Source organism: Anser brachyrhynchus (assembly GCF_964034855.1).
Source record: "Anser brachyrhynchus genome assembly, chromosome: 9".
Taxonomy (NCBI): Eukaryota; Metazoa; Chordata; class Aves; order Anseriformes; family Anatidae; genus Anser; species Anser brachyrhynchus.
In genome coordinates, this window is record NC_137703.1 from 2,846,032 (window position 1) to 2,873,962 (window position 27,931).

The window sequence follows — 27,931 nt, forward strand, 5'->3', positions numbered from 1 at the left end:
AGGCACCTATAATCCATAATGGTCACTGCCTCAGGTTCTTATAGCCCTTTATAGTTACCTTGCTGGCCAGATCGAGCCTGTCTGCTGTCTCCAGGAAAATGTGGGGGAAAGCAAGAGAAGAATTTTTGAATTCAGTGATTGTCTTCCACTTAGTTCCAGTTTTTTGGTGATGATGCAAATCTTGGCTAGAGATATTTTGATTATCTTCATATTCCAAGTGATTTTGTGTTACTTCAAACAAAAGCCACAAAAGGAGGAAACCTGTGCATCAAGCCCCTTCCAGCTGTGTCCAAGGCACCAGGAAGGGGAAGTTGCATCTTATTTTTTTTTTTTTCCTGGTGCTCACTGAATATTTTTAAAATTTATACAATTGCTTTTAGTGCTGAGACTTGAAGTCTTGGGGATAGGTACCAGGGGGAAATCATTTTCTGCTGGAGCTCACCTCAAGCTGAGATTGTTCTGCATCTGGTATATCTGCACAGCCCTTTGTCTTGAATTGATGTTTGCTTTTGAGATATATATAAACCATACGTATGTAGACATAGCAGTTAATAAGTAAAGGAAAGCAGTATGTCAGTAGAGGATTGCTGTTCTGGCTCTCAGTTAATCCCTTGTCAGCTCAGAATAACAGCACTTTAACCTGCCGGAGCTGCTTTGTGTTTCATCCCGGGTCAGGATTTTTAATCCAGATGATATGAACAGAGAGTACTATTGATCCAAGGTAAGTGCTTGTGTATGTATGGATGGGAAAAATCTGTTTATTTGTTTACGCTACCAGCTGTAATCAAACGGTACAGGAAAAGCACAAGACCATTTGTCTGTCATGAAATGGTGTTCTGGATGCAAATACTAGTCTGAAACCTGCAAGGGTTTTTAGATCCTCACTTAGTGTTTGCTCAGCAAGTGTCAAAGTTTGCCACTGCAAAATTTTGCTCTTGCTTTGCAGTCTGAGAATAAACACTTTTGCTCAGCTCTGTTAGCAGCCCTTAGCCTCTAAAGGTTATGATCAAGCAGATCCGCTAGAGAAAAGCCACATTTAATTGGGATTCTTATCTCCTGGGAATTCTCCCTCGGCTCTGGAGGGGAAATCTCTCTGCCTTTGCAGTGTAATGTTTTTGCTTCAGCACTAGGCAATGCATATTTCATTGAGCCATGGGGGGGCTCACCACTGACGCTAAAGAGGGCAGCTGGAGCTGCACGAGGACTTCAGAGGGGCTTCCTGGGAAAGCCCTGGCTGCAGGACTCCTTCCAGAGCTGCTGAAAGAAGAGAAGATGTGCTCTGTATAATTGAGGCAGTTTTTTCCCTCCAGCTGGTAGGATGAGGCGTAATGTTCACACAGCTGATGCAGGGAGAAGCAGAGATGCCTCCGTGGCAATTTTCTTAGCTGACCTTTTGCTTTACCAGTGATTTTGCTGATTCTTTCCCCTTTATTTATTTATTTATTTTTCCACAGAAAAAGCTGTGCAACTCACTGCAGCAGACAGAAAAATTTTGCATTTCCTCTTTTCTTCTAAGCCGGACTAAGAGCTCTGTGTGCCCCTCGTGAGGCATTTTGCTAATTGATACAGTTCCACATCACCTCGTCACACTCAGCAAACGTGAGAGGCTGTCCAAGAGCTGGGCCCCGGCCACGGGCAGCTGCCACCACTTCTCCCACATGCGGACATGCCACAGCAATGTGCATTAAAATGCTGTTGTGGTTGTGGGCAGTATTTTCTGGAAACTGAACCTCGCGAATGAAGGAGCAGTGGTAATGAAGTGATATACTGTTGGTCTTGGGGCTAGTGTAGTTAAGGAGAAGCTATAGCTCTTCCTAACAAGGGAAAAAGCAATTTCTTAGAGTTGAACTTTGCAATAATGAAATGTGAAACTCTGCGTACATATCACTGCTGTAGCTAAGGGCCATCGGCTGCTGATGGATCAAAATGTCCTCAGTCTCCAAAGAAATTCTCAGAGAGGCCAAGAACAGTTTTGTAGTCTTAGAGGCTGTGGAACATCTCTGAGCTGCTCATAACTAGTTGCAATACCTCAAGCAATAACCCCACTTGTTTTGTTTTGTTTTCAGAAAAAGAAGAAAGAATCTAACACAAAAAGTAGACTAGTAGAAAGAAAACAGTGTAGACTTGAATTAAATTCCATATTTTTGGGAACAACATCAGAAAATGTGTATAACTCAGTAAACAGCATGTATACAGCTAGCTTAAAAGAAGGATTTTGCAGAGCATTTTGTGCAAAACATATATTAAAGTATCACCATTTCTGAGTATTCTTTTTACATTAATGTTATAGGCTCAGTAGTACTTAAGTATGATTTTTTTTATATACTCTTTCTAATATGTCTGCTAAGAAGGATATAGAAGAATAATTAGAGATAAGCCACTTTTCAATTAACTGCTACCTGCTGCTACCCACTGGTGGACATAAATTGCTAGCAGATAATTTTATCCTTGTATTACTTAAGAACCTTTGGACATCATGTGCTTGACCTAAATTTTTAATGATATTATGAAGCCCTAGTTAAATATAAAAATAATGATTTTGGAGCACAGTTCTTTAATAAAGTTCCTTGGGCTGTATTTTTCTTGTATTCAGCTCAGCATGTGAATGTTTTTGTGTCCTTTTGCTTTAGCTACAGCAATGTGGTTTCTAAACCTTAACATGGACTGACTGACATAACCCATTAGAGGCTACATTGGAGAAAAGGCTGTTGAGATCTGTTCAAAGGAAATTCTGAGTTTTTGACAAAAAGTAACAGTGCTTAGTCATGAATCTATGACTGAACACAGCCCAAATTTTGGTTTGGATACATTATTTCTTGCGCCATAATGATCCTGAAATGTAGGCTGTGTAGTGCTACTGGAAAAAAAAAAAGTGGATAGATTTCAAATAATTGTGATTTTTTTTAACTCAAATTTCAGCCTATTTCAAGTAATGCAAGTGAATATAGAAAGAGGTTTCTACTCTTAAAGATTACACATTTTCAACTCTGCAAAGTGTCCTATCAAGAAATAGAATATAATTTTTAATAGTTAAAAACTAATTAGGAGGCTTGTGTACATAAAATGTAAAATTAGTTCTCTATACTTAGGAGTGAGGCTTCTACCTTATTACTCCTGCAAGAAGAAGAAAAAAAAGCATCTTCTCATACATACCAAAAATCCATCAGAAATGAGAATGAGAATTTCTTCTATACAAAAGTTAACATATTGGGTCTTCCATCCACAGACTGACATTAGTAAATGAATATTTGCATAGCACCAACAGTGTCATGGTTAGATGTATACATAGGATGTTGTCGGCACAAGTTTTACTTAATTTGTTTTCTACCAGCATTCCATTCTACACTTCCCTCACCAGGTTTTATGCTGAAATGGTGATTGAAATATCCACTAACTTCTCTATTTAATCCTGTTTTCTTTTTTTGGGTGTTAAGCAGAATTCTCTTTGGTGTGAGATGTGCAGTGTTACAGTACTTTAAGGTGATATCATCATCACAGACTTAATCAAAAGTGCACCACTCCACTTTAGTAATCATTTTGTTTTCCCAATCTCAAATGTTCAAACACATGCAAGATGCCTCTTGTATCACCAGGCTTATTTAAAAATCAGGGAATATATATATATGTATATATATATATATTAATGTTAGACATTAAATTAGCCATGAGATTTTAGCCTTCAGGGTTTGGATTTTCAGACATTCCCCACACCCTGTGGGCTGGACATGCTGCCTTTGTTTAAGTATGAGCTAAGTCTCTTCCATGATGATGTTACTTCTCCAGGGGATGTTTGAGCAAAACACATATTGTGTGAGCGGCAATAATGCTGGCAATATAGCTAATGCTGGAAAAGCAAAGATGAGACAGTGCGTTATGGCTGTATCTGACCCATTGAGTCTAAAGGGGTGCAAATGAAGGCTGTTTGGAGATGGGATAAAAATTGCAGATGGCTGGCAGCATGTGGGATCAGCCTGTGAATGTCAGCTTTTGCAGGTTGCCCCCCAAAATACACTGTGAAAAACAAAAGGAAGTTTAATGAAAACAAAACCCATCCCTCCCCCCGTTTTCAGATGAAGAGAACTGAGTCCCGGAAGAGCAAAATATGTTTCTCTCTTTGCACTTGAAATAGCATATCACTGGGGAGAGCCTTGATGGAGGTGGCAGCGTCCAGGAGCAGGTGGGCTGGAGCTGGAGCACATCGGTGAATGTTTCCACAGGGTAACAGATCAGGATTTGTCCAACTGTGTCTAAATATCACGTCCTTCTGAGCCATATGGAAATGCTCAAGGGGAAGAATATTATCTGGTCTTTGTCATAAATGCTGCTAAGCCTTCTTCCCAACTGTTCCTTGATATTGATTATCTCTGTGCAAAGGAAATGTAGCAGGGAATTATGAAGTGCTGTCTGAAGAAAAGAAAATCTAGAACTAGGTTTCTAGGGGTTACCTTTGATCTGAAGTTTTAAACTTAAATTTGTTATTAAAAAAAAAAAACTAAGTTGATCTGCCCAATTTCATTTAAAAAACAACAGCAATAATTTCTTTGAATTATGGAAGTAAAACAAACAAAAACACTTCTGAAGCTAGTAAACTCCTTTAACTTAAAACATCCACAAATTTCTTTAATATTTCTTTACAACTGCTTTCAGACTGAGAATCTGTTATATGGCTCAGCTGCAGGAAAATTTTATGGCTGAGTTATAACCCCCTCTCCCTAAAAACAGGCAGCATATAAATGATGGGACTGCAATAGGCGAGGAAGGAAGTGATTACAGGACCCAGATAAAAGGAATTCATCAGAGCCAAGGTCAAGGGAAGGAAGAACTTTGGAAATGTGCTGAAAGTGAAGGTAAATCCACTCATGAAAGCGTCGTTATGCAATGGGCTGATATCAGATAGTGATATGAGTATCAGCCTGTATTTTCTTTTTCTCCGTGTATGGATTTCTGAAGTCCAGTTCCAATTAAGATACAAGTCCATGGAGTTTGATGGTAAGTGAAAAATAAAAATGCTGTTGACTGTTTTAATAATAAACACCAGATATGCCTTTGCAAATTTTTAATTCAGATCCACTTTAGGTAGTAGCTGGCACTCAAAAGCTTTCTTGCTCATGGTAATCTTACCCAAATCCCTAATAACTATGAATTAGGCTTTAACTTTGACAGCCACCTCTCAGAAAAGAGTGACAATGCTTCTGTTTCAATCCACAGAAACATCCTGTCATGGTATTTCAGTTCATCCTCTTTTAATCACCACCGGCACCTGAAAGTGCAAAGGTGCATGAAAAATAAAAATAAGCACTTTACCAGACGTTTCTGAACTTTAAAAAACAGGGTTTGGTTTGGTTCAAGTCAGGCTTGACAGATGAGCAGTAGTTTTTATAGGTTCTTAGTCTTCCACGCGGGTTGTCCCATCCAAATTTTATGATGGCAAAAGTTGTCCGATTAAATTGCCCATTTTTCCATTCGCGCTTTGATAAATCACTTTTATGCAGATAGTAAAAAACACAGAAAAGTTGGCAGATCCTGATCTGGCCTGTTAGCCATGCACTACCTCCCTGCAGGGTGCCGAAAACAGAATTACACGCCAGGACTGTCCCCTTTTTCCAGCGGGACGAGCGCAGGCCGGTGACTGAGGACAGGGCTGGCTTGGAGCAGAGTCCCCAGCGGGATGTGTCCATGGGCAGCAAAGTTTTCAGCTTGCACCTCTTCTTCTTTCTGAAGTTTTAAGGTTTCTGAAATGAATTTTTGCTGTGTGAGGTAAAAGAGGCCTCAGGCAACTTCATCTTGCACAACCAGCCTTTGCCGACCTTGGCAGAAACACAAAGGTCGCGTTTAACTTTTCACACAGGCGAACTATTGAACAATGGCTGCTATGTATTAGGAATAACAAGGATTTTCTTTAGCATTTCTTGTGCAGGTTTCTTCTTTTCATCCATTCTTCCCTTCAGAGAATACCCCACTTTCCTGTGAAATGGGTTCCCTTTGCAAGGCTGACTATAGCTGCTGATTCCTGTCCCCCATCTGTCTTAATGCTCCAGTGGAGAGAGCAGCTGGTAATTTGGAGTGAAAATGTGAATTTTGCTTAAAAATAGTATAAAAAAGACTCAACAATGGCTAACAGTAAAATGTATCACAGAATGATGCTTATTACATTGTTCCTGAGCTTCAGTAATGCGTTAGGATTTTCTCTCATTAGAGTGTTAAAGCACATGAAAATCTAAACTCAGTGAACAGAAAGAACAAAAACAACATTGAAGTTGTCTCTTCAGGTAATGGAAATTCTGGTTTTCTTGTTTAATGTCTCTGCTACCTACAACCCTAACTGGACCAGAAGGCAGGCCTGGTGAAAGGGGGATGGCAACTGGATTTGTCCCTGCCTGCCTGATCCACGCAGCTCCCCGCGGGCACGGTGCCACAGCCCTGGTTTCTGAGCCAGGTGGGATTCAGATGAGGCAGGAGCCCATCATGGGTCACAAATACCACAGCATAGCTGGCAGGCGTGGAAATATGCTGGGCTCCGGGGCCCAACAGAGTGAGTTTTCAAGGAGAAACCTTGTAGTCCTTCCCTGACTTGGGAGGTGATGTCCTGTGAACGAGGCCTGTAACAGAGCCATGGGGTTTTGCAAATGAAAGAAATAGCTGTATGAAAAGGAACCGATATGCCATATAAATGAAAAAAAAAAAATGAGGGAAAGACCATGAAATTCTGTTGGGAGAAGGTGAAAAAATTTTAATTTCCAGCAACAAGTTGCTGCCATTGTTATGTGCTGCCAAATATTCGTGCCATTATACCTTTAGCCTGCATCTGCACAGTGGATCTGTGGGTGTGGGAAACATAGCATGATGCTTTCCCTTTTGGGGTGTCTTGTGGGTTACATGAAATGGATGGAGACCCCCTAAAGAATATTATGGCTGTGCAGGAACACTTTTAATTTAATTTTCTTTTATTTTCAACTAGACAGATAAAGTTTTCTGGTTATTTTCCCCTTTATTTACAACAGAAACCATATGGTTACGAACCAGAGTTCATTACTGTCAAGAAGCTCGTGGAAGGCTAGAAGGAGGAGTTATTAACTTTTTAATCAGCATTTTTTTAATGCAAAATAAATGCCTAAATGGACCGGCAGCTAGGTGCTGAGACACAGCTCTGTGCAGCTCCTCCTGGCCCCACCAACCTGCCCAGTGCACGGGAATTAAGGAGGAAAACAGGTCCAAGGGCTCTGCACAAGAGGGGCAGGGGAACACGGGGTCCATGGGGCAGCCGATGAGCAACAAAGGGCAGCGCAGGCAGCAGGTGAGGAGTTGCCAGGGGGCCGTGCGAGGCTTCTGATGACGCTTGTCCTGTGCCTAGGCTTGGTTCTTCAGAGGCAACAGCATCATTGGATGTGCAGATCCTTGCAGCGGGGTTCCCAAGCAGCAGGGGGAAATTAGAAACTCCAGACGCCCTTTTTAAGTCTTATTTTCTTACCTCATTTTAACCTTCATGAGGCTTCATGCTCGAGGCCTCTGAGCACAAACTACAGAGAGTGCGTTTGGGAGCGCCCGCATCCCAGCCCCTGATAAGTAACTGGGTCTGTGCCAGCACATTACAAGGCAACTGTATAGACAATGCTTTTTATTGCCTAATCAAAATACTCGGGGCTTTTACATGTTGCAAGGCTGACTTGCCAAAGGCTTCCTTGAGCTGCACATGCTGCTGCTTTGTCTTGCTTTTATGCCTTATTGAATTCCTTTAAAAGACAAACAAATCTCGCAGTCATTAGGCACCTCGCTGACAACCCCTGTCAGTCCGTCACTCCGAGTCACAGGCAGCTACCATGGAGCTTCATTTGGCAGAATTAGGGGAAAACAGAAAGAAACATATCTGGGGCACCTGTCCTCTGCGAAGGCGTGATAGGATTATTGGTACCAAAAAGGAACTCATTGTGCTACTCAAAGAAGGTGGATAACAAGTACCATTGCAAGCCAGTTGCACTAATCAATGTTTTTCATCATGTTCGTGGATTCTCAAACATTTTCCCAATTTTTAATGGGGAGGAGGCAACCACATTGTGAGTGCTCGGTTATGCACACCCTGGAAACGTGCACAAAGACAGATACACAGATGCACGTTCCTCAGCAATTAATTGCCATTGACCTAACTTGTGTTTGTGACCTCGCAGTGTAACGAGTGCTACTTTAATCCGCTGAGATTCCATTTGCTTTAGAGGAACTATTAAAAGGATTAGGGAAATTTCCATTGTGAGACTTTTTACTCCAAGATGGAAGGTTTTACTATTGTAGCATGTATGTACACAGAGAGAAAATACCTCTTCTTCAGAGGTAAAAGATTAAAGGGGCTGAAAGCAAACACTACAGATACTTTTCCCTCAAAAATGCGCAAACAAAAGTCTGTTTTTTAACCAGTCTCTGGTTTTGTTTGATCTTTCAGCTGGCATTGTTCTAACAATTATTACTCAGTGACTTGCATGTTCAATGAAGCCTGTGCAAAAACAATTTGCGCTTTTGTCTTCCACTTCTATTTAAATCTTTCTTTAGTTTCATTCTAATTTTTGGGGGGTTTATAGGGATACAAAATAGAAGAGAGCTCCAATAAGTCTGCAGTACCCTAGCTCCACTGAGAAGCTGTTGCCCAGTTCTGTACTCCTGGACACCACTGAGCAAGGGCATGCCTATGGGTGTTTTATGAAATTTGGAGCATTCCAGGTCATTCTGATCTCACTGGTAGGGAAACAGGGCAATATCCAATGCTTTGTGAAGTCTGTCAGTTATGGATACGTAAAGTTAGGGAGAAACAGCAAAGAAATTGCATCTGAGTAGAGCACATGTTATTTGACGTATATTTTTGTACACGTGGATCTAAAATTCAAACTACTTCTTTTATTTCAACTAATTATGTGTTATAGATCTATTACAAGTAGTCCTGACATATTTTTTTAGGACCATAGCATTCCTATTATCCTTTATGTTTTCAATTAGGAGTGAAGAAACTCGGCAAAGTGTAAAGCTGGAGAAAAAGAGTAAAAGTAAAACACTTGGTAAAGTATAAAGCTGTAGAAAAAAGAAACTCAGTAAAGTGTAGATATCCTGCAGGCTGAAGTGCTGTTAGCATGACCCACGTTCATCGGAGCCAAAGGTGTGTTGGGAGATGATTTTCTTGAACGCAGCTGATGTTCCTGTGGCTTGGTTTGTGTGCGCTTATCCTGCCATCCCATTCCAGCCTTATTTTGCAATTGGAAACTGCTTTGTGCTGGTATTAGAAGCATCACACTCCTGCACCAGTTGAATGCCCAGGGACTGGTTTGCATCCCGACTCCTAAGTATTGCATGAGGACCAGGACTTGCTGGGTCTGGCTGAGCTGTCACATCACGAGTTAGCAAAGATAATAAAAACTATCCAGCCCAAGGATACATACAGTGGCTCTGGAACAGAAATAACAACCGTTTCTGTACTCAGTACAACTTCTGCAGCCAAAACTGAAAACTTTATTATTCAATCTCATCCATTCCCATGTTGGTACACGAACCACTTGTACACCATTCCACTCATTGCATCCAGACAATGGGATCTGTTTTGCTTTTCCAGACAATTTCATATTATTGTTGTTTCTCTCCTATTCAGTCTGAATTTCCTTTATTTTTTCAATTTATTTTTAAGCTTCCCATTGAAAATTATATCTGTACCACTGCTGGGGCCAATGCTATGGCGAATCCTTTCCTGTTGGGTGCTATCCACGGGGCTCTTGTGCTCCTTCTGTGCCCCATGCAAGCCCAGGGAGGGTAAGCACATCTGCACTTTAACAGCTGGCTGGTAAATATGAGCCAAGTTCCTGAGATGGGGGAAAATAAGAGTAAAAACTCTTCTCTTTTAATCAACAGCTCCCGGGCTAATTCCCATTGCCCATTTCTGAGCTCTGCCATCCTCACGACGCATTGCACTCTCTCCCAGGACAAGAAGCCAATTTTACAGGGGTTTTGTGGCTGACCTGGGGTGAAGGTTGCTGCAACTCTAAGTGCTGTTTCCCTGCAAGAAAGGTGCCTTTGTGTCTGAAAGAAAACATCAGCACTACATGGCTCTTTCAGTGGAGTTTTGCCTGTTGATCTTGTATTATCAGGAGCAGAATACCTGATCTGCGGAGGGAATAAAGGCTCGCTGCGGTCACAAAAGACAAGCTGTCTATGTGAGCTTGGGAAACCTATGGAGACGTGCGCCTGATGCAAAATCCACTGAAGTCAGAGGGAGACTTTCCATTTGTTACAGCGGGTTCTGGCCCAAACCCCTTGTGTTATGCTGAGACACACCCTGTGCTTGGTAAAAGCACCACGCTGCCCATAACTGCAGGCTGCTGGGTATGAAAAGGCAAAGCTGAACTAACAGAAACACAAGTGGCTGCACAAGGGACAGGACCACAGGTGACTCAGCCCAAAGGACAAACTTTGTATCTGAGAGGTGGTCCTACCCCAAAATATCTAACTGCCAGTGGTCTTCAGGAGGCTTTATGGATTTATAAGACTGTATACAATGACCCTTATTTATATATATATATATATATATTTATTACTGTTCCACCAATGTGAATCTTTAAAAAAAAAACTAATGGTTCTTAAAGTGAAAAGAAACCGTGAAGGTAATATTTTCTAATTGGTTATCATACATGACCTAGGCCTAAGAACATCAGGAGCTGGCCTCTGTCCTGACATTAGTCCCAATTCTCTTCCTGTCCTTCTGGAGAAGGATTTCATACAAAGCTGTATGTACTGGAAGAAGGAAAAGCTTGCCACTAGTTTGTCAGGTGAGCCATTGTAAATGAGCAAGAACAGCTTGCCCTACAAATGACAGCACAAACATACAAATTTTAACTCCCTTTGCTTTCCATTGATTCCCTTCTGCAAAATAAAAATTTCACAGAACCGTAACTCTTCCAGGATGCAGCCTGTTGTGCTGCAGGGGGAGGAAAGAGGGTGGCAAAGACCAGCACAACACCTGTGGCAGACTGGAGGGATCTGGATGCAAGTGGGGTTTACAGCGGCCGTGCGAGGTAAGCACAAAGAATTTATTGTGTAAGCAGTTCACGCATATAAAATCTGCAGCTGCCTTTATTATTAAATGACTTTGCTGGCGTTTCAACATGCAATTAATTCAGCATTAAAAGACCCAAAACACTCTACAGGCACTTCCATGGCATGCAGAAGCTGGTATTTTGCTGAAAATGGAAGGGGAAAATCCGCCCTGAAATGCATCGTGTGAACACGAGGTGGCACTTGGATCTCATGGATGGAGCAGCAGCCAGCCTGGGCACGCTTCCTACACACCAGGAGCACTTTATTTATATATTTTTAGCGAAAAGCTGGAGAAACAATTTGAAGACAAGGGGCTGAAAGAAATGCCGTTGGTGTAATGTATGGGCTGTATTTGCTTTTTAATGCATGCTTTTTCTGCTTGGGATAGGAGTGCTGTTTGGCTGAAAGAGTGAATGTTAGTTAATGTTGTACTTTTTCCCGTTGCAAAGGAGCACGTGGTGGCCACTGGGACCTTCGGATGTATCTGCTGCACTCGGTGTCACCTCTCTTGTAGCTGGGAAGATATTCCGGATGTAATTAACTCGGGTGCTCTCCTTTGGGCTTTCCCCTGCAGCCATCAGTCAGGCTGCTGCGTGTATCTTTGGTGCGTTTTTTCTTTTCTGGTTTGATCCTAAGGGAGTAATGTTTCTTCATTTATGTTCAGCAGAATATTCTGGAGCAATGGAAGCCTTCAACGAACTTTTTGCCTGAGCTCCTGCTGGCGCTGGTGGGGTGGTGGATGTCTGGGGCTCAGTCCCTGAGCTGCCCCACCAGGATGTCTCTCTGGCAGATTTTTGGTGAAGTATTTTTGTTTTCACAGTTTGTGATCCTTTCCCACCACCTATTTATTTCACGTTTTGCTGCCAAGCGATCAAGCACTGTCCCTCACTTCGGTCCCTGCCCCCAGGGACATGGTTTCCCTCCAGTCTGCTGTTACCTCCTTGGACCCCTCAAACCAAGCTCTACATGGCAACACCATGGACCAGGCCACCCGCTCCCCACCACCTCCCTTCTCTCCTGGAGGCTTCTCCAAAGGGGCTGAAGGCTCAAAGGGGCTTCCCAAGACACACACACCCCCAGACAGCAGGCAGAGGCCTGTGGAGCTTGTTTTGGTCCATGGGTTGGTTTTCCTCTTAAAACCTGAAGACTCGGAGACATATTTTCTCTCCCATGAAGACCCCATCGTGGTGAGTAGGCCAACCTCTCCGTGGCAGCCAAAATGTATGCAGTGCATGCTCACTTTACACGGACAAGAAATGACCCTTCTCCGTGAAACCATCAACATTGTGGTAGAAATCTCAAAGTGCTGCCATAATTCTAAATAACCATACATCTCTGCAAACTGGCGTGGTTGATTCTGTTTTGCCAGAAATATACATTTGTAATCCAACTTGCAATCTATTGGTTTGTCCAAATTAATAGTCAGTGAAATCAGCCCCTGGTTTTTTTCCCAGAGGTGCCGGTGGGAAGGAGCAGGTCTCCCATTTCCCTCCTGTTTGAGCTGAAGGACTTAATACAAAAGTACAGAATTTGTGTGAGCTGGCGACAAAACATGCTCAGAAGAGGAAATTCAGCTATGGAACATTTTTTAAAAGGCACATTAAAAATCTCTCTATTTCAGAAAAACATGGCAAAAGCTGTCTTGTGCTACGGGACGTTTAGTATGTTAACATGAAAAAGACCACAATAGCTTGCAAAATCTAGGACAGAAACCCAAAACATTCACCTCCACCCACTTTAAATAAATCAGGCTTTGAATAACAAAATAGTAAACTCAGTCTCAGAGATTTTACTCCAGAAAGGGAGAAGAAATGCTAACGATGTCATATTAGCACTGAGTTCTGATGGGACGTGCTCATCCATTACAGTACATAAAGCACATAAAGTTATGATAAGTGTAAGCTTAAAAATGGAAATGCCAGCATCAAAAATTGCTGTGAAACTGCTGCTCCCTGAATGTGATCTGATTGTGCTGTAAACTTGATTGTGCTGTAACTTTCAAACAATTATGAAAACATTTATGTATTTTTATTAGCACTTGTAAATTATGCAGGGCTTTTTACTGTAGAGTCATAAGAAAGAGGAAAGCCTAAATGTATGGCAGAGATCTTCCAGGTTCCTAACATATGAAAAAGCCATGATGATCCTTCACTTAATTAATGTCATGTTTAATAGCACGTTATTTTCTGCAAAGATTTAGCTTGCTCTCATGGAAGGAGAAGGAAATTGCCGATGGCTGGGTAACCTTTTCTGGTCTCTCGGGAATAAACCCACAGCCCCGGATGTAACTATTACTAGTGCCAAGGTGTCTTCCCAGCACACTGCTGCCACATCCCACGGATGAGGGAAAAGTGAGGGGAAGCCCTCCGCTGCAGCAAAGTGGCTGCAGCTCTGTGCTGGTGGCACACTGAGCTTCTCTTCTCTTCTTCATCTTCTTCTTTCTCTTCTTTGGAGAATTTGTTGACATGGCTTTCATAAGGGCAGGATTTGATCTTAAGCCCTGAAGCGGCTTCATTTGTGAATGGTATTTTTTTATTCATTCAAATGACAGTTTTGCCTGTGTTTTGCCCTTAGACCCAAGCTTAGGGGTGTCATGAAAACTTCAAATGCCTTAAAACTGGTGGAAACAGGCCTTGTAACATCTGAAAATGCTTGGCTGGCTTCTGCAGGGAGAAGGATCTCCTCCAAGTCAGCACACACAAACCTGCACCTGCAACTGCTGTAAAGGAGGAAATCCTCAGTGGAAGGATAAGCTAAATAATAACAAAATCCAAGTCCAAGCAAAGACTCAAAGGAAAGGTGAAGAAATTTTAATCACTGTCATAGATTTCTCCTTTTTCATGCAGAGCAGCAGCTGAAAACATTTAAAAAAAAATGATTCTTAGTAGTGAGTGGCTTCAGGCTTCTGCTGGGTAGTGCTGGTGGAAGGTGGGTGAGATGTGGGAAGCAAGGAGCTCAGGATGCCTGGCCAGGCGTTGGGGCTCCTGTTTGAAAGGTTGTGGTGGCTCTGAGCCCACGGAGTGCTGGTCTGGCTGTTGGTAGATGTCAGGCGCTCAGTCAAGCAGAATGAAGATTGTAAGCAAATAAAAAGAGAAAAAAGTCACTAAGTACTTATCATGCATAAAGCCACCTTCAACCTGTCAAGAGAAATAATTGCAAAATGATCCAGTAACACTCGACTTGCTGAGATCTCTGTCAGCTCTAACTGGGAAGTAAATAATACAGTGAGTTTAATGGTCTAAGTTACTTGAATTCAAACGTTAATTTAATGAAATAACTTAGCTGTCATAAATGCCAAAACATGCCATTATCGTACAATCATACCCGAGTAGGGGCTGAGCGTGCTTTACCCACATGACTAACCCGTTTCCCCATCCCCAGGCAGCTGGTGCTCTGAGGCTGCTGATTGTAGGGGTGTTGTAGGGACACCCGGCCCGGCACTGGGCTCTGTACAACAGCAGCTTGATTCCTCCCTCTGTCCGCAGAAGCTGATCCCAAAAAGCTGAGGTCTACACTTGGAAAATGCTGAGTGCTGGCTTTGATGCAGTGTCCTGTTTTCTCTTACTTTTTTGTTAGAAATACTAAAATATCTGACCAAATTATAGCCTATGGCAAGCTGTAGCATTTAAAATGAGAGACTCCAAATTTCCTCAAAGGTATCCTTTGCAATAGTTTTAATTTTCATTAACATCACGTGCAGTTCTCTATCCAAAGGACCCTCTTGGTAGAGCTAGCAGGAGAAGGCAGCTCTGGGCTTCCTGATGGCAAAGCAGAATTATCCCTGAATGGCCTCAAAAAGGAAGGGAGAGAGTTTTCAGAAGTTCCCTTTTCTCACCCAAAATTTATGAACTACTTTTCAGTCTTACCTTTGTGCTGTTTTAGATAGCCAATCCTGAATATGAAAAAACTTAAAATTCACGATAGGTGAAAACATTTGGAAACATTAATCAGATTACAGGTAAGCAAAGATAGAGGTTTATTTTTTATTTATTTATTTATTTTTCTTTTCCAAGCAGAGATTAATAGACATTTGTAAAGTTATGTATAGTTATTAGGGTAAGATTTTACTGTCAGTAATGACAATATTCTTTTTCTCACACTTTGAAAAAGAAGTGAGACCATTGCACTTCAGGAATGAAGTACTGAAAATGTTAGCAGCTTGGACTCTCAGTAGGTTAGCTTGTGCAGTTCCTTACGTGAATCTTTACGTGTTTAATTGTAGTCTCCCAGGACAGGGTCCTCAGACAACGCCAGCGAGCACAGCTCCCTGAGCGTTGGTGGGGTAATGCAGTTTTTGCTCAGCGAACTTTTGGATAGAATCGCAGTTTTGGAGTTCCCAAATGCATCAGTAATGTGCTCCCCTGTAACGTCTGCAGAGGAAGCTGGGGCGAAACCAGTCCACGTCTGTGCTCCGGCACCAGAAGTTCACACCCTCTGCATCCAACCATAGCTAAAGCACAAACTTAGGGAACCCGGCTTTCTTCTCTCAAAGCAGAAATAACGGTGGGCAGGCAGGAGAAGGGGGAAAGGGCAGACAGTGAAAAAGCATCGGTAGTATGGGCTGCTGAGAGGAGTTGCTGTTGAGCTGAGGCGTTCCTGGTAGTGGGGCTGTCCCTTGGAGCTCGTGTAAACGCCTGCGCTCCGGATGCAGGTGTGGGCTGGCTCTGCGTGGGCAAGGGCACCTCCAGACGACGCTGCCCTGCTCTGAGAAGTGCCTGCAAGCCTGCATGTGCTGGGCTTGGCTGCCTTGGCAAGCCAGAACGTCGCACTCCAAACCCTGCCTTTAGTATCGTCCTTATTTTTGGCTTCCAACTCTTCGGGTCACTCTCTGTGAATTATTAAAATGTGTGCTAAATTGTGCAAAGCTCTAGCTAATTATGATGTACTGATTAATTTCAGTAGACAAGTGTGGCAGTTCTAATGAATATTAATATTTTTTAGGCTGGGAGCTGCTGGCAAGAGGAACAAGCTTTCCGCATGGGTAGCGAGCGTGGCAGAGCACTACGGGGTTGATCAGCATCTCCTCGACTTCGCCTGGTGACGCTTTCAAGTCTTGTTTGCAGCATCAACGTCGCCATTACAAAATGTAAACCGTGAGCAGCTACAAATGAGTTATGAACGTTATTAATCAGAATCGCCCCCAGATCACCACCACCTGAAGAAAGGAAGAATAATTCATTGCCGTATTTCTGTTTGACATCACCCACGGTAAAGTGTGAACAGTAACACGCTACTTATTGGAAACTAAGCAATGAGATTTTCAGCTAAATGACTTCTGGGGAGAACAACAGATTTGTATGGTAATACAGACCTTACTGCAGATGCAGCATCCTCACAAATTTGTGCACGTGGGCTGCCCTGCTTGCTAAAAGCTCGGTCTGCAGCCTCAGCAGAGGTAACCGGTGGCAGAAGAAGAAGAAAATACCATCCCCCTCCAGTCGAGTTCTGCTCCTCAGGCAGCCAGCGCTGTCAGAGCACATCCAAAGCTGTGAGCGGGCCCATGTCAGCGGGGCTGTCAGTCAGTCGCTGCCCCAGCCCTGGCCGAGTGCTGTGCAATATTGTGCCCTTACTGAAACGCAGCCATAGGAATACTGAAGGTTTTTTTTTTTGCAAGCAGACAACTTAATTATGAATGAAAAGGAACTCTTCTATTAAGCAAAATTGAGGGGGCTACGAGGCAGTTTTTTAACTTTTTAACCCTGGGTTTGCTTTTTGCTCTTCTTTGGTGAAGTCTTCAGCTGGGCTTCAACCTGATCTCCCTGTGCCAGGGAAAGCCACAGCACCCACGTGGCTTTGAAAGCCTTTGGGAAAAGACAGGGAAAGCTTTAATAATATCCCAACACGTGCCAGCCCAAGCAGCCAGCTGCTGCTTTTTATTTTTGTAGCTCTCCAATTTGAATATGGAGGAGATGATTACCAGCAGTGCTCAACCTGCATTTTCTTGACAAACACCCCTCAAAAGAAGCCCAAAGTCCATTTGGAGTAACTTTTGTCTGGTGGTCACTGAAAAACCTATTGCAATTTTCTGAGGTCCTTTCGAAGCTCAAGGTGATGTTTAGGGTGATGGAGCTTGTGCCCCTGACTTCTCCTGTCTTCTGGACCTCCAGAGGATTTTATCTGTACCAGAATTATCCTGGACATTTTAGTACAATGATGTGCATGTCAGGTAAATGCTGTTGGCATGATTCTGAGGCATGCAGTCATGTTTAAGATGATATTTCTGTCATCAGCAGAAAGGTGCGCAATAGAAAAAGACAGAAGTGGCCTTACCTGAACCTGCAGCTTCCTTCTCGAATAACCTTTAATTACATAAAGCCGCATGAGCGAGGCTTGCTCAGGTGGAATCACTGTTCTTTTCTCAAAATTTCGGTATAGATTGGTACAACCCTATGGAAGCCAGTAGAATCACGCAGAAGCAGCTGGCAGCCAGCCCAGCATCGTGTTTGAAGCATCTGTTTTGATAGCAGACTGCCATGATCTAAAAAAAAATAAAATAAATTAAAAAAGAATACTATTGACTGCAAAAGCTCTTCTCTTCAGGAAAAGAACACGAGATTATATTAGAGGAAATTTAATTAAATCACCAGAAAACCTACAAAAGTTCTAATCCCCGATCTATCAGTTTGCTTCTAAAATTGTCCATAAATCTCCTTGGTAGTCAATTTTATAATTCCTAGAAGACAAAATAAAAAATGAATGAGAAATGAAATAGGCAAAGGATTGGGATATTTTTTCTTTAGGCGGAAAGCTGACCATGAATTTCATTAATCCTGCTTAATATCCTACCTTGGCAGTCATTGTAAGAACTCAACTACAGTGATAAAGTACACAGAACTAGGAAAAAAAAAAAAAAAGTTGCTAGACCTGCTTTTATAATGTATATGAAACATACTGTGACCCACATTAGCTTTAACAACAGTGAGAGAGATGGAATCAGGGGATGCAGCCTCGTGGATACAATTATGTGCATTTCTGGTGTGTGGGGAAAAACTGGTATTACTGTAATTACCACAACTAAAATTTAGAGTGTTCTGCTGTTTTTAAGCTGGGATGGACTCAGGGAATTGAAATAAATGATACAGCTTTGCAAATTTGTCAGAAAGTAGCATTTTCCCTTAAAGAACACGCTCTATATAAGGATCCTTTACAGGCTTATAAACTACATCTTAAATCTACAAAATGTGCTGCTGTACATTATTGCAGCAGTACTTATCACGAAAGAACGTTTGGGATGGATTTCTTATGTCTCCTGGGCTTTCCCCTTTGATTTGCTGAGTCTTTTGGTCTGAGCAATGGCAAGTGAGAGGGGTTTTCGGTGCAACAAACTGAACTGTCCAGGTGAAAAAGTTAATGCCGTGTCTTAATGGCAAGAAATTCTTCACCATGAGGCCCTGGCACAGACTGCCCCAAAAAGCTGGGGCTGCCCCATCCCTGGCAGTGCCCAAGGACATGCTGGGTGGGATTTGAGGTCCCTTCTGACCTAAACCAGTCTCTGATTCTGTGACTCTAAGTTATTTACCACATTCTTTTTTTCTGAAAATCAGAGTATCATCTATGTATAACATCTGTTAATGTACATACAGATCAAGGAGACGGCTGTACATAGAGGCCAAGGAGATGAGACCAATGAGCAACACAGAGATAAAACAGGCCTGTTCTTACCAGCCTGGGTTTATTAAATTCCTACCTGAAACACTGAAAATCAGCTTGGGAAAACACAGGCAGAGCTGTCCTAGCAATTCCTAAGAACCCATGCAAAAAAATCCAACTCCCAGTTGGTCGGGCAGGGACATGGGGGGCAAATTCCTGGGGTTTCTACCCAAGCATTGGGCAGTACCTACAAGGGTGATTGGGTACTCCCTGTTTTCCCATCAGGATGCGATCGCCTGTCATGTGTAGGTTTCCCGTGAAGGTAAAGAATCCTTACTGCTCTTGACATTTCGATTTTGGAAATACTTCGCTGGGTTAGAGACCAGCGAGGCCGGTGGAAGCTCCAGCTGCCTCTCAGTACCCGTAACCGCACGGCGCAATTAAGCTTTTCTATGGAGCCAGATGGATGAAACAGCAGCGCCCATCCAAAAAAGCTGGCACATCCCGCCGCTTCAAGCAGTGCAGGAGAGGCACTGGTGGTGGGGAGGCTTTTGGGGAGAGCGCTCAGCTCCAGGATGGGGCTGGCTGCTGCTGGGGCATCTGCACAGGCTGGCAGTGGGGAAGCATTGCCCTCCTGCAGCAGCTTTCTGAGGCTGAAACTAACCTAGAGCAACTTAAAAAAAAAAAAAAAAGAAAAATCCAGTCTGACTAAATCAGTGAGTTAGGTTTTTTATACTTTTTCTTGTTTCTGAACACGAGGCTGAGGAAGGTCGAGAGCGAGCACACTCTGGCAGGCCACCTCCATCACCTGCCTGCCACATCCACGTGCCGTGGATCAGGATGGGGAACCTGCCACGTTCATCCCGTTCACTGGACCTCCTGGTGAAATGGTGGCTCCCCAGTAACCAAAACGACATACTGAAAGTACGCTGGGAGCAGTGGTTCTGCGAACTTGCTGGGAAGGCAACTGAATAATGCTCTGCTCTGCACCTCCAGAAGGAAATCCCGTCGCTATTTGGAAAGTGGGAGAGTAAATGATAAGCGTGCACCTTTATTTCTTGGACACCCAGATAAGGATGATAAATCACTACTTTGGTTTTGCTTAGGAGAATTGAAAGAGCAGAGACATTCCCCCTTTTGGAGATGATTACCATAAGGAGAGGGAACTCTGCTGCCTTGATTAAATGCAACATTGATATAGATTACTCCCAGCTATGAGAGGTTTTCAGATTATGATCTTCTTAGTGCTATAGATTTTTTTTTTCCTTGGGATTTTTTACACACTTCAGCAGCTAGCACAGGGCAAATCAAACCCAGGAGGCGCAGGAGGGCATGGGCGATGCTGGTTGGGACAGCCCAGCACGGGCTGGGCCAGGGCACGGGGCAGCGCCTGCATGTCTCAGCCCCACGTAGGGCCAGGAGGGGCATGAAGGGAGGCTTCGGTGCTGAGTGGGGTTATTTCTGTCCCTATTCAGAACTTCTTTTGTTTTAGTCAGGCAAAGCTCCTGATGGAGACAATGGGACTCTATGGCAGCAAGGAATGCTAAATAGGGCCCTCGCTGAGTTAAACCGTAGCTAGCTTTGTATTCCAGTCCACAGCTGGATGCAACTGATATTATCAGAAGTATAAAAGAGTGTTCTTTCAATTACATGCTTGGTTAAAAAAAAAAAAAAAGAAGTCTAGTTTAAGTATTATCACTTATGTATACCCCTTGTGTAGGTAGCTGTCCATATTGCGTGCAACGGGGGTGCCTGCGATCCCCATCACCTCTCCCTGGGTCTGCTGAAGTCAATGCCACACAGGCTCGCTGGAACAGCCTCGCAGATATTTGCTGACAAACCTTTTCAGTATAATCCTTTATTATCTAACCACAGTCAAGAGCCTACTTCACATGAAATATTTTCTGCTACAGATGGCAAAGCCTGAGACCGAGCCAACCCCAGTGCAAAAATACATTTATATCCATGCAGAAGCCCTCAGTGAGCCAGATTTCTCCATTTGTCATGAGCAAGAGGTATCCCAGATAATGCTCCAAATTCATTAAAGGACCAAATGGACAAAACGGTTTTGTTTCTTATTAAACTGTCATAATCATACTGCACATAATAAACATGTTTGTGCACGTAGATCAAAGTGGGACGGGAACTGTAGGCTGAGATGGTCTGTTGTATTCCATCATCAGATGTCTTGTCCATTAATCTTTATGGGTTTGTTAGAGGTAAACTCTAAAGGCTTTCTTTCATCCCTCTGAACAAGTCTTGTGACTGCAGATTTCGAATTTGTCCCTCCATCCGAGTCCAAATAATTTAGGAAAGTAAAAAGGAATATCCTCTTCGCGGGAGAAAGAATGAGAGTGTGTGTGTGTGTGGTATGGGGAACCTGGGAGTGCAGCTCCCTTCCACTGTCACCTTGTGTGCACCCAGCCAACAGTCCGGGATCTCCTCCGCGGGCTCTGGAGCTGCTGGGATCGGAGGCGTGAGCCACCAGCTTCTCGGCGCCCACCTCAGGGTAGCCCAAAGGGCCCATTACAGCTAGAAACCTGAGCTTAACAGAGGCAAACAGAGTGATGAGAAAGCAATTTTGCATAATTAGGAACATACCGGCAAACTTTTCTTACTGACATGACATTTTGTATTATTATAATTGTTTTGATGAAAAGGAGAAGGAGAGTGCTGTGAATGCAAAGCTGAAATATTGTCCCGGTCGTAGGGACAGGCAAGAAAGCACAGTGACTCCTGCACATAAAAACATTAGAAAACAAGTGCAAGCAATGTGACATTCAGGTAACAAGAGGGAACTACGTGACAGAGGGCCAAAACAGAGTTTTACACCATGACACTCTTGTTCCAGCTGGGGCATTTCTGCTGCTGTTGCTCAGGACGGAGGCAGCAGCCCCGCACCCCTGGCACCAGCACACCGTGCGCACCAACGGGGCTTTTACTCATGGCTTTGCTGGACAAAATCCAACAAGGCAGGAAAAAACACCAATGGCTTCATTTAACAGCTTCCAGAAAATCCCTGGTGTTAACTGAGAGCAAAGAAACCTTACCGGGATAACAGCCCAGCTCCCTGTGCTGATGCCGTGCTGGAGGAAGAGCAGCTCCCCAGGGCTCGTGTCCTGCTGCTGTACCCGAGGGTGGTGGAGCTTTGTGCAGGCTCTGGATAAATGTCAGGTACCTGGGCTAAGTTTATTCAGTGCTACCTTGCATTTAAAAATGCTCTGGGAGTTACTGAACGTTCCCAGCTTTTGGAAATTGTTGTTAGCATTGGAGCTGGTTGGCTGAGTCGTCAGTGGAAAATAAAGTTAGGGTGAAGTACACTTTTCTGAAGACTTTTTTCTGTGCTAAAAATGAGCGTGAGCTGCAGCACTTTATCAGCCCCTCTCTCTGGGCACCTGGCTGCACCTCCAGCCGGTCTGATTTCTCCTGCAAGGCTTTGGCTGCAGGACGGCTGTGGCGGAGACGTGACTGCAGCCCTGGGGGGGGCACGAGGCTGTGGCACACCACGAACTACGGTTAAGCAGCTACAGCTCAGCATTAAGCTGCCTGGCTACGGAAGATATCAGTGTTTTAATTCTTCATACTGGTTTGAATTTGAAACGTTCAGTATTAGGATGTGTTGCAGGGTGGAAACCTGAGGGATATTTCTACTTTATTTTATTCTGGAAGAATTTAAAAACATCATTTTAGGCACTTGAAGAGTTGGCTTGAATTCCCCTACTTGTGCCCTTAGCTCTCAGAGATTATAATTAAAATGAGTGGTCAAAATCTCTTAGTCCCTGAAAATAAGCTTCCAGGTGAAAATACCTCTGGACTCGGCAGTCGATATGTAGGCACTGGCTCATACTCTATTACAGGATATGATGGGCTTGTGGTTTTCCTATTGAAAGGCTGACAATTCTGCAATTATGTTTTCTTATCAGCCTGACCCTCTTGGGAAGCAATGACTGAAGTAAAACAAATTTCCTTTAGCCTTGCTTGTATTTTGATGAAGTCGGAACTGGGTTGTGCCCCTTATAACTGAATAATTTGTCCCCTTACAGTGGAATGAGAGATGTCTGGCCCAATATTCCACCACTAGATAGTTTTCTCTTTTTTATTTTTCAGTCCAAATTTCCCATTACCTTTCCTGCTGAAATCAGGCCTCTCTGCAAGCTGAGACAGCCCTTGCGTACTCCCAGGTGGGAAAAGAGGGTGCAGGCAGCCGAGCCGAGTCCGGCCAAATCAGAAGTGCTTCCAGCAGACCTGGAATTGGGCACTATTAAACTATTACTCTATACCTGTACAATAACAGATGGCAAAAATATAAAAATCCCATGCAGTTCCCTGGAGGAATTTTCCTTGTCTGTTTCTGTGACATTACAATCCCATACACCACTCACAGAAAGTCTGCGCAGAAGACCAATATTATTATCCATCTCCAAGCTTGCTTGCAAAACCAGCACCTTGTATCTCTAAAGATAAGATGCTGTAGTCTATTGTCTTGAGCTGACACACAACAATATTGTTGCATTTTTATGCACACAGCTTCATATACAGCAAATACGCTTCTTTGCTCAGAGATTAAAATATAGATACCGCCTTTTGTCTAACTTTTTCGCCAATTTCTTCATTGGACTGTTTCATTGGGATAACATTTTGTGTAAGGGACCAGCCATACTTCCAACTCCAATTCATTCCACAACCTCAGAAAAGATGTCTGCTTTTATTTTAACTTCAATATTTTACATACTTTAGTCTCCTGTCTTATAAAGTTAAGCCCGTTCATGCGGAGACCCTCAAACCAGACGAACACAAGCCCTGCAGTGTCTCTGCTACCAAATATGCTCCTGCTCCTGGGGTGCACCAAGAACCTCGTTTCTTGTAAATGCTCCTCAAATGATATTTGAGGAATTGGGGATTTCTAAAGAAGTTGAGGATGTTGGGAGTTTCAGTCTGTTCTCATTCTCCCACAGCCCATTTTAGGGCCAAGATCTCCCATACAACCCAGGCAGGGCTGCAGATGTGCTCAGCCACTCACTCAGAGGCCCAACGTACTCTAAGATGAAAAAGTAAAGATAACTCCAGAGACTTTAAAGTCAAGAAGCAACAGCAATAAATAAAACCTATTTTGACTATACAAGGGTGACACAGAGATACCCTCTAGATATAGCTGTGACACTTTTTTTATACTTCTCAGCTATCGCGTGCCTCTTTGAAGAGCCAGCCGCTGACAACAAGCTTCTGTATCTGTGCACAGGAGTGATGAAACGGCGTGGCTCAGATCCTTCTGAGCAAGAATAAATAACATGTAATGTGCAAATGCCAAATCAGTTTGCAGCGCACATCTTCCCACAGAAAATCACCAGTGCTCCTCTTAAGCTAACTCAGCTTAAACTGTAGGTTTTAGGGACTGCACCGCTGGCTGTCAATTAAAAGTGAGACACGAGCTGATTAAGCTGTTTTTGCTGTGCGTGGTCTCTGGAAAGGAGCAGCTTTGCTGGGCCGTCCCGTTTCTTTGTGATTCCTTTCCAAGGAACACAAAACATGGTCTTCCCTTATTTTGACTCTTTAAAACTGAACTTTGTTTAGGTATAACGAAAGACAGTCAAAATAAAATGCTGAGCAAAGCAGTAAACGACTGCCACAGTGCAGGATGGCTACAGCAGTGACAGAGAATGAGGAAAAGGGAGGATTTCTGCATCTCAGATTCAGCAGGTGTAATCCATTGTCACAATGCATTCATTTTGAGAAACACAGTACCAGATAAGCATGTTATCAAAACATCCTGCAGGCTCTTTTTTTCCTTTTTTTTTTTTTTTTCCTAAAAGTGTTATTTGTACCGTCTGTCCCTTTTTAATGGAAAGAACCAAACAGCTGTTGTGATGGAATAACGTCCCAAACCACCGCTTTCATGCATCAGTGTGTACAAACATATGGATATGCTTAATTGAATAAAAAGTATTCTTATGAAATGTACTCTCAGACTCTGCTTGTGAGAAAGTGTAAAATTATGTCTGTATTTCAACAAGGAAAAGTAAGTTTTCCTCTTATTTTCATAATGGCACCTCGGGAGGTGTTCCAGGCCTCCGTCCCCCTCGGTGAGGACCTTGGGGCTGGTCAGCCGGTGCCACCTGAGACCACCAGGCACTTTCCACCAGGAGAATGGCATCTGTACATAGGGAAACGTGTAGGAAAATGGAAATGTTTATGAGTTGTAAATGGAGAAAGGGGCTGGTGAGAAGAGTGGGACTGCCGAGCGCCATGCGCAAAGCAGGGTCTCAACTTGTCCAAATACCCGAGCTGCTGTTTTTGGCAATCTCACAATGAAAAATTTACTCTTCCTTGAAGTAGTAATAAATTTTTTTTGGAAGCATAATTGCTGAAAAAAAAAAAGTAAACAAAACAGCAGAATTTTGAAGTCCCCAGAACAAATGCTCTGATTAACCTAATCGTGCTCTGTTTCCTGCATATTTAATTAATGATTTTCCTGAGATGTTGATTATTTTGTCCAAATTCATGATCAGAAACACGAACATTTTCCCAAAACAGAAAAACAAGTCGCACAGCTCTGAGAAATCCCCTAGGCAGGAGTGGGGAATGGAAATGCTGATAGATTTGTTTTCATTAGGTACCTGAATGCATTACAATAATTATGTCAGTTCTGAGCTTTTCCCATCTGCAGCCCAGCCCTACAGCAATTTGATTAGAAAATAAAAAACTTGAAGGGAACAGGCTGGAAATATGAAGACAAGGGACACTGAGCTTCACAAGAGCAAGGAAATGATGAAGCAGGTTCCTCATTATTCAGCAATGGGTTTAATTCAGAGCGCTTTCACGGGAACAAAAGCATGCACTTGACAATGATTTGTATGATTTCTGCACTACCATATTCTGGGCAGGAAACCAACTTCTGCTAAAAATGCTTCTTTAAGTGGTGCTGACTGGAAATGCTCACATAATGCAAACACTAACAGCTGCGGGACTTTTTTTTCCTCTTAAGGATATAGGTAGCTTTAAATTAAAATAAAAATATAACGTTTCAAGACTTATCCCCATTACGAATACAATTGTAATGAGTGAACTTGCAGCACAGCCCCGACTTTCAGCTCACAGCTGAAGAAGTCTGAGCCTTGGCTGCTTTTTACATGGAGAAATCCCATGGGCTGAGTCCCTGCTGTGACAGCGGTATTTGGGCCAGGGGCAAGAGGAACCCCCAACACAAAAGCAGCCCTTGCCAGGGGCAGGCTCAGGCAGCTCAGCAGCACAGAGCTGCTTCTGGAGGAGGTTTTTTTTATTGCTGAGCTGGGGTGACCATCAGCAAACTGCATCTGCTGCAGGATGCTGCTTTTGCAGAAGTCCCAGGTGAGCATTTTCCTACAGAATCCTCTCCACGGAGATGTTTGAGCCCCCTCTTTTGCTCCATGTTTCCCAGCTGCTCAGCGAGTGCCCAGGGGTAGCACTTTTGCCCAGCACTCAGAGTGAGATCCTAATCTCCATTCTGCTGAGGCTCGTTTAGGGTAACTTCCACTGCTGTCAGCGGTGCTACTTCAGTTTGCCACGATGTAATTGAAAGCAGAATTTAATCCTGAATTAGCTCGAATTAATCTGCTACTAATGTTGCTGATTACAACTCGCTGTGATGATTTAGACAATAAAATGAAACAGACTGGTAATCATTTAGCATTAATGCAAGCAAAACTGCAAATTAACGGAGGAGAAGAAAGGACCTGCATTTTCAGTAGCTTTCAATTTTGGCCTAATTAAATTTCTTTAATGCAGTCAGAAATTAAAGGGAAGCCCAACAACTGGTCCTTCAGGTGAAAGGAAGGTTGATGTAGAAGCAGGAAGGGCTGGTGCTGAGCTCTGTGCTTCTAGCCCTAAGTTGGTATTTTACAGTTGAAAAATGGTAGTCGTATGACAAGTGCAGGGTTCATTTCACTTTATGGCAATAACAACTTTTTGGCCTAGCGCAGAGAAGGTAAGTTATAGCAATTTTTTGGTATTTCTGAAATATGATATGATAAACTTGGTTAATGTACTTATTTTACAAGCCCCTTGCAAAGCAATGCTGCGTTGTATTGCCAAAACAGCTAGGAAGCCCTGATTTAAATAAAATGTGTATAGATCCAAATGGTTATTTTAAATGTACTATTTCTAAATGTTGTAATTCTTTTATAACATGGGTTTTCCAATGCTGTCTTTGTAACAAAGTGTGAAATGCAATGGTTTAAAACCTGTAGCTCAGTTCTGTTATATTGTTGATACAAGTGTTCTGCTCGGATGTATAATGGCCTTCGTAGGGCTGCTAGCAAAGGAGTCTTAAATTGGGTTGTTATGCTGGCTATCGCTCAAATAAATAACTGGAGCAGATCTTGACAAAAACTTGAATTTCACCCATTTTCATGAGCTTTGTTTGGAATCACAAAATGTGGCTGAGTATAGATGATCAGCTGGAACCTGCTGTCTTTAATAACAATACAATGGCAACCAAATCTTAAATGTTATCTTTCATTTTTGACTCCAATTACCGACCTTTGTGGACTAACCAATGAGGGAAACTCAACAGCAAGTATCTTCCTGTTTTGCTTATTATCAATAATACTTTCTGTGTGATTATGGTAGAAAATATAGTGTTTCCTAATGGGCATTCATTACTTTTGTGATAAGAAAAAGCAAAAAATGCTGATAAGTTTCCCAAGGCTCACATGTCAGAAGCATGTCTTCAATAATTTCAGCAATTAGATTTGTATTTGGGATTAAATGCAGTAGCATCACTTGGGTTTTGCTGGCAGTGATGAAAATGAATCAAGGGTACTGGGATTCAGGAAACTTCCCATTTACTGATTTATGAGAGGTTTGGGTATGTAGTGGGGTGCTCCTGGGTTTGCATCCAGATGGAGCGTGAGTGTTGGCAAGGCTCCTCTGTGAGCAGGACTGTGCCTGGATCCCACCTCTTGGGGCTGGTTTTCCAGTTTTTGGTAGAAGAATCAGCCCAGGGTTTTGGCCTGGAGGCTGGCACATTGAGGAACCATCCCAAAGCAAGGTGTAGTGTTTCATTTCAAACATATCTGAGATTGCTAATAGGGCACAAAGTGTTTTTATGGTGGGTCAGAATGGAGCAAAGAAACATCCGAAACATCCTTTGGTCCCTGTGGGTATTGCCCGTCTAATATAATTTCAATGTGTTTAGGTGTCTTAGTGCTCTACTCACCTCTTACATTGGTTGCGTTGTGTTTTTTAAGTGAAATATTCCCTTCCGTATTTCTCTCCTTATGCATGTTACTTTGTACCCAGTACA

At 42.9% G+C, this 27,931-nt stretch overlaps 1 protein-coding gene across 13 annotated transcripts in view; it reads left to right on the plus strand.

Annotated features, from left to right (window-relative positions):
* The first annotated feature begins 26,330 nt into the window (after positions 1–26,330).
* The window catches only part of LOC308199793 (uncharacterized protein), a 119,197-nt gene continuing 117,596 nt past the window's right edge, over positions 26,331–27,931 (plus strand). For all 13 annotated transcript variants that reach the window (XR_013954949.1, XR_013954950.1, XR_013954951.1 and 10 more), the window contains exon 1: positions 26,331–26,611. Coding sequence is in view for 1 of the 13 variants with exons in the window: in XM_080604437.1 (XP_080460563.1) it covers positions 26,576–26,611 (36 nt within the window). In the remaining 12 variants the exon portion in view is untranslated. The remainder of the gene's footprint in view (positions 26,612–27,931) is intronic.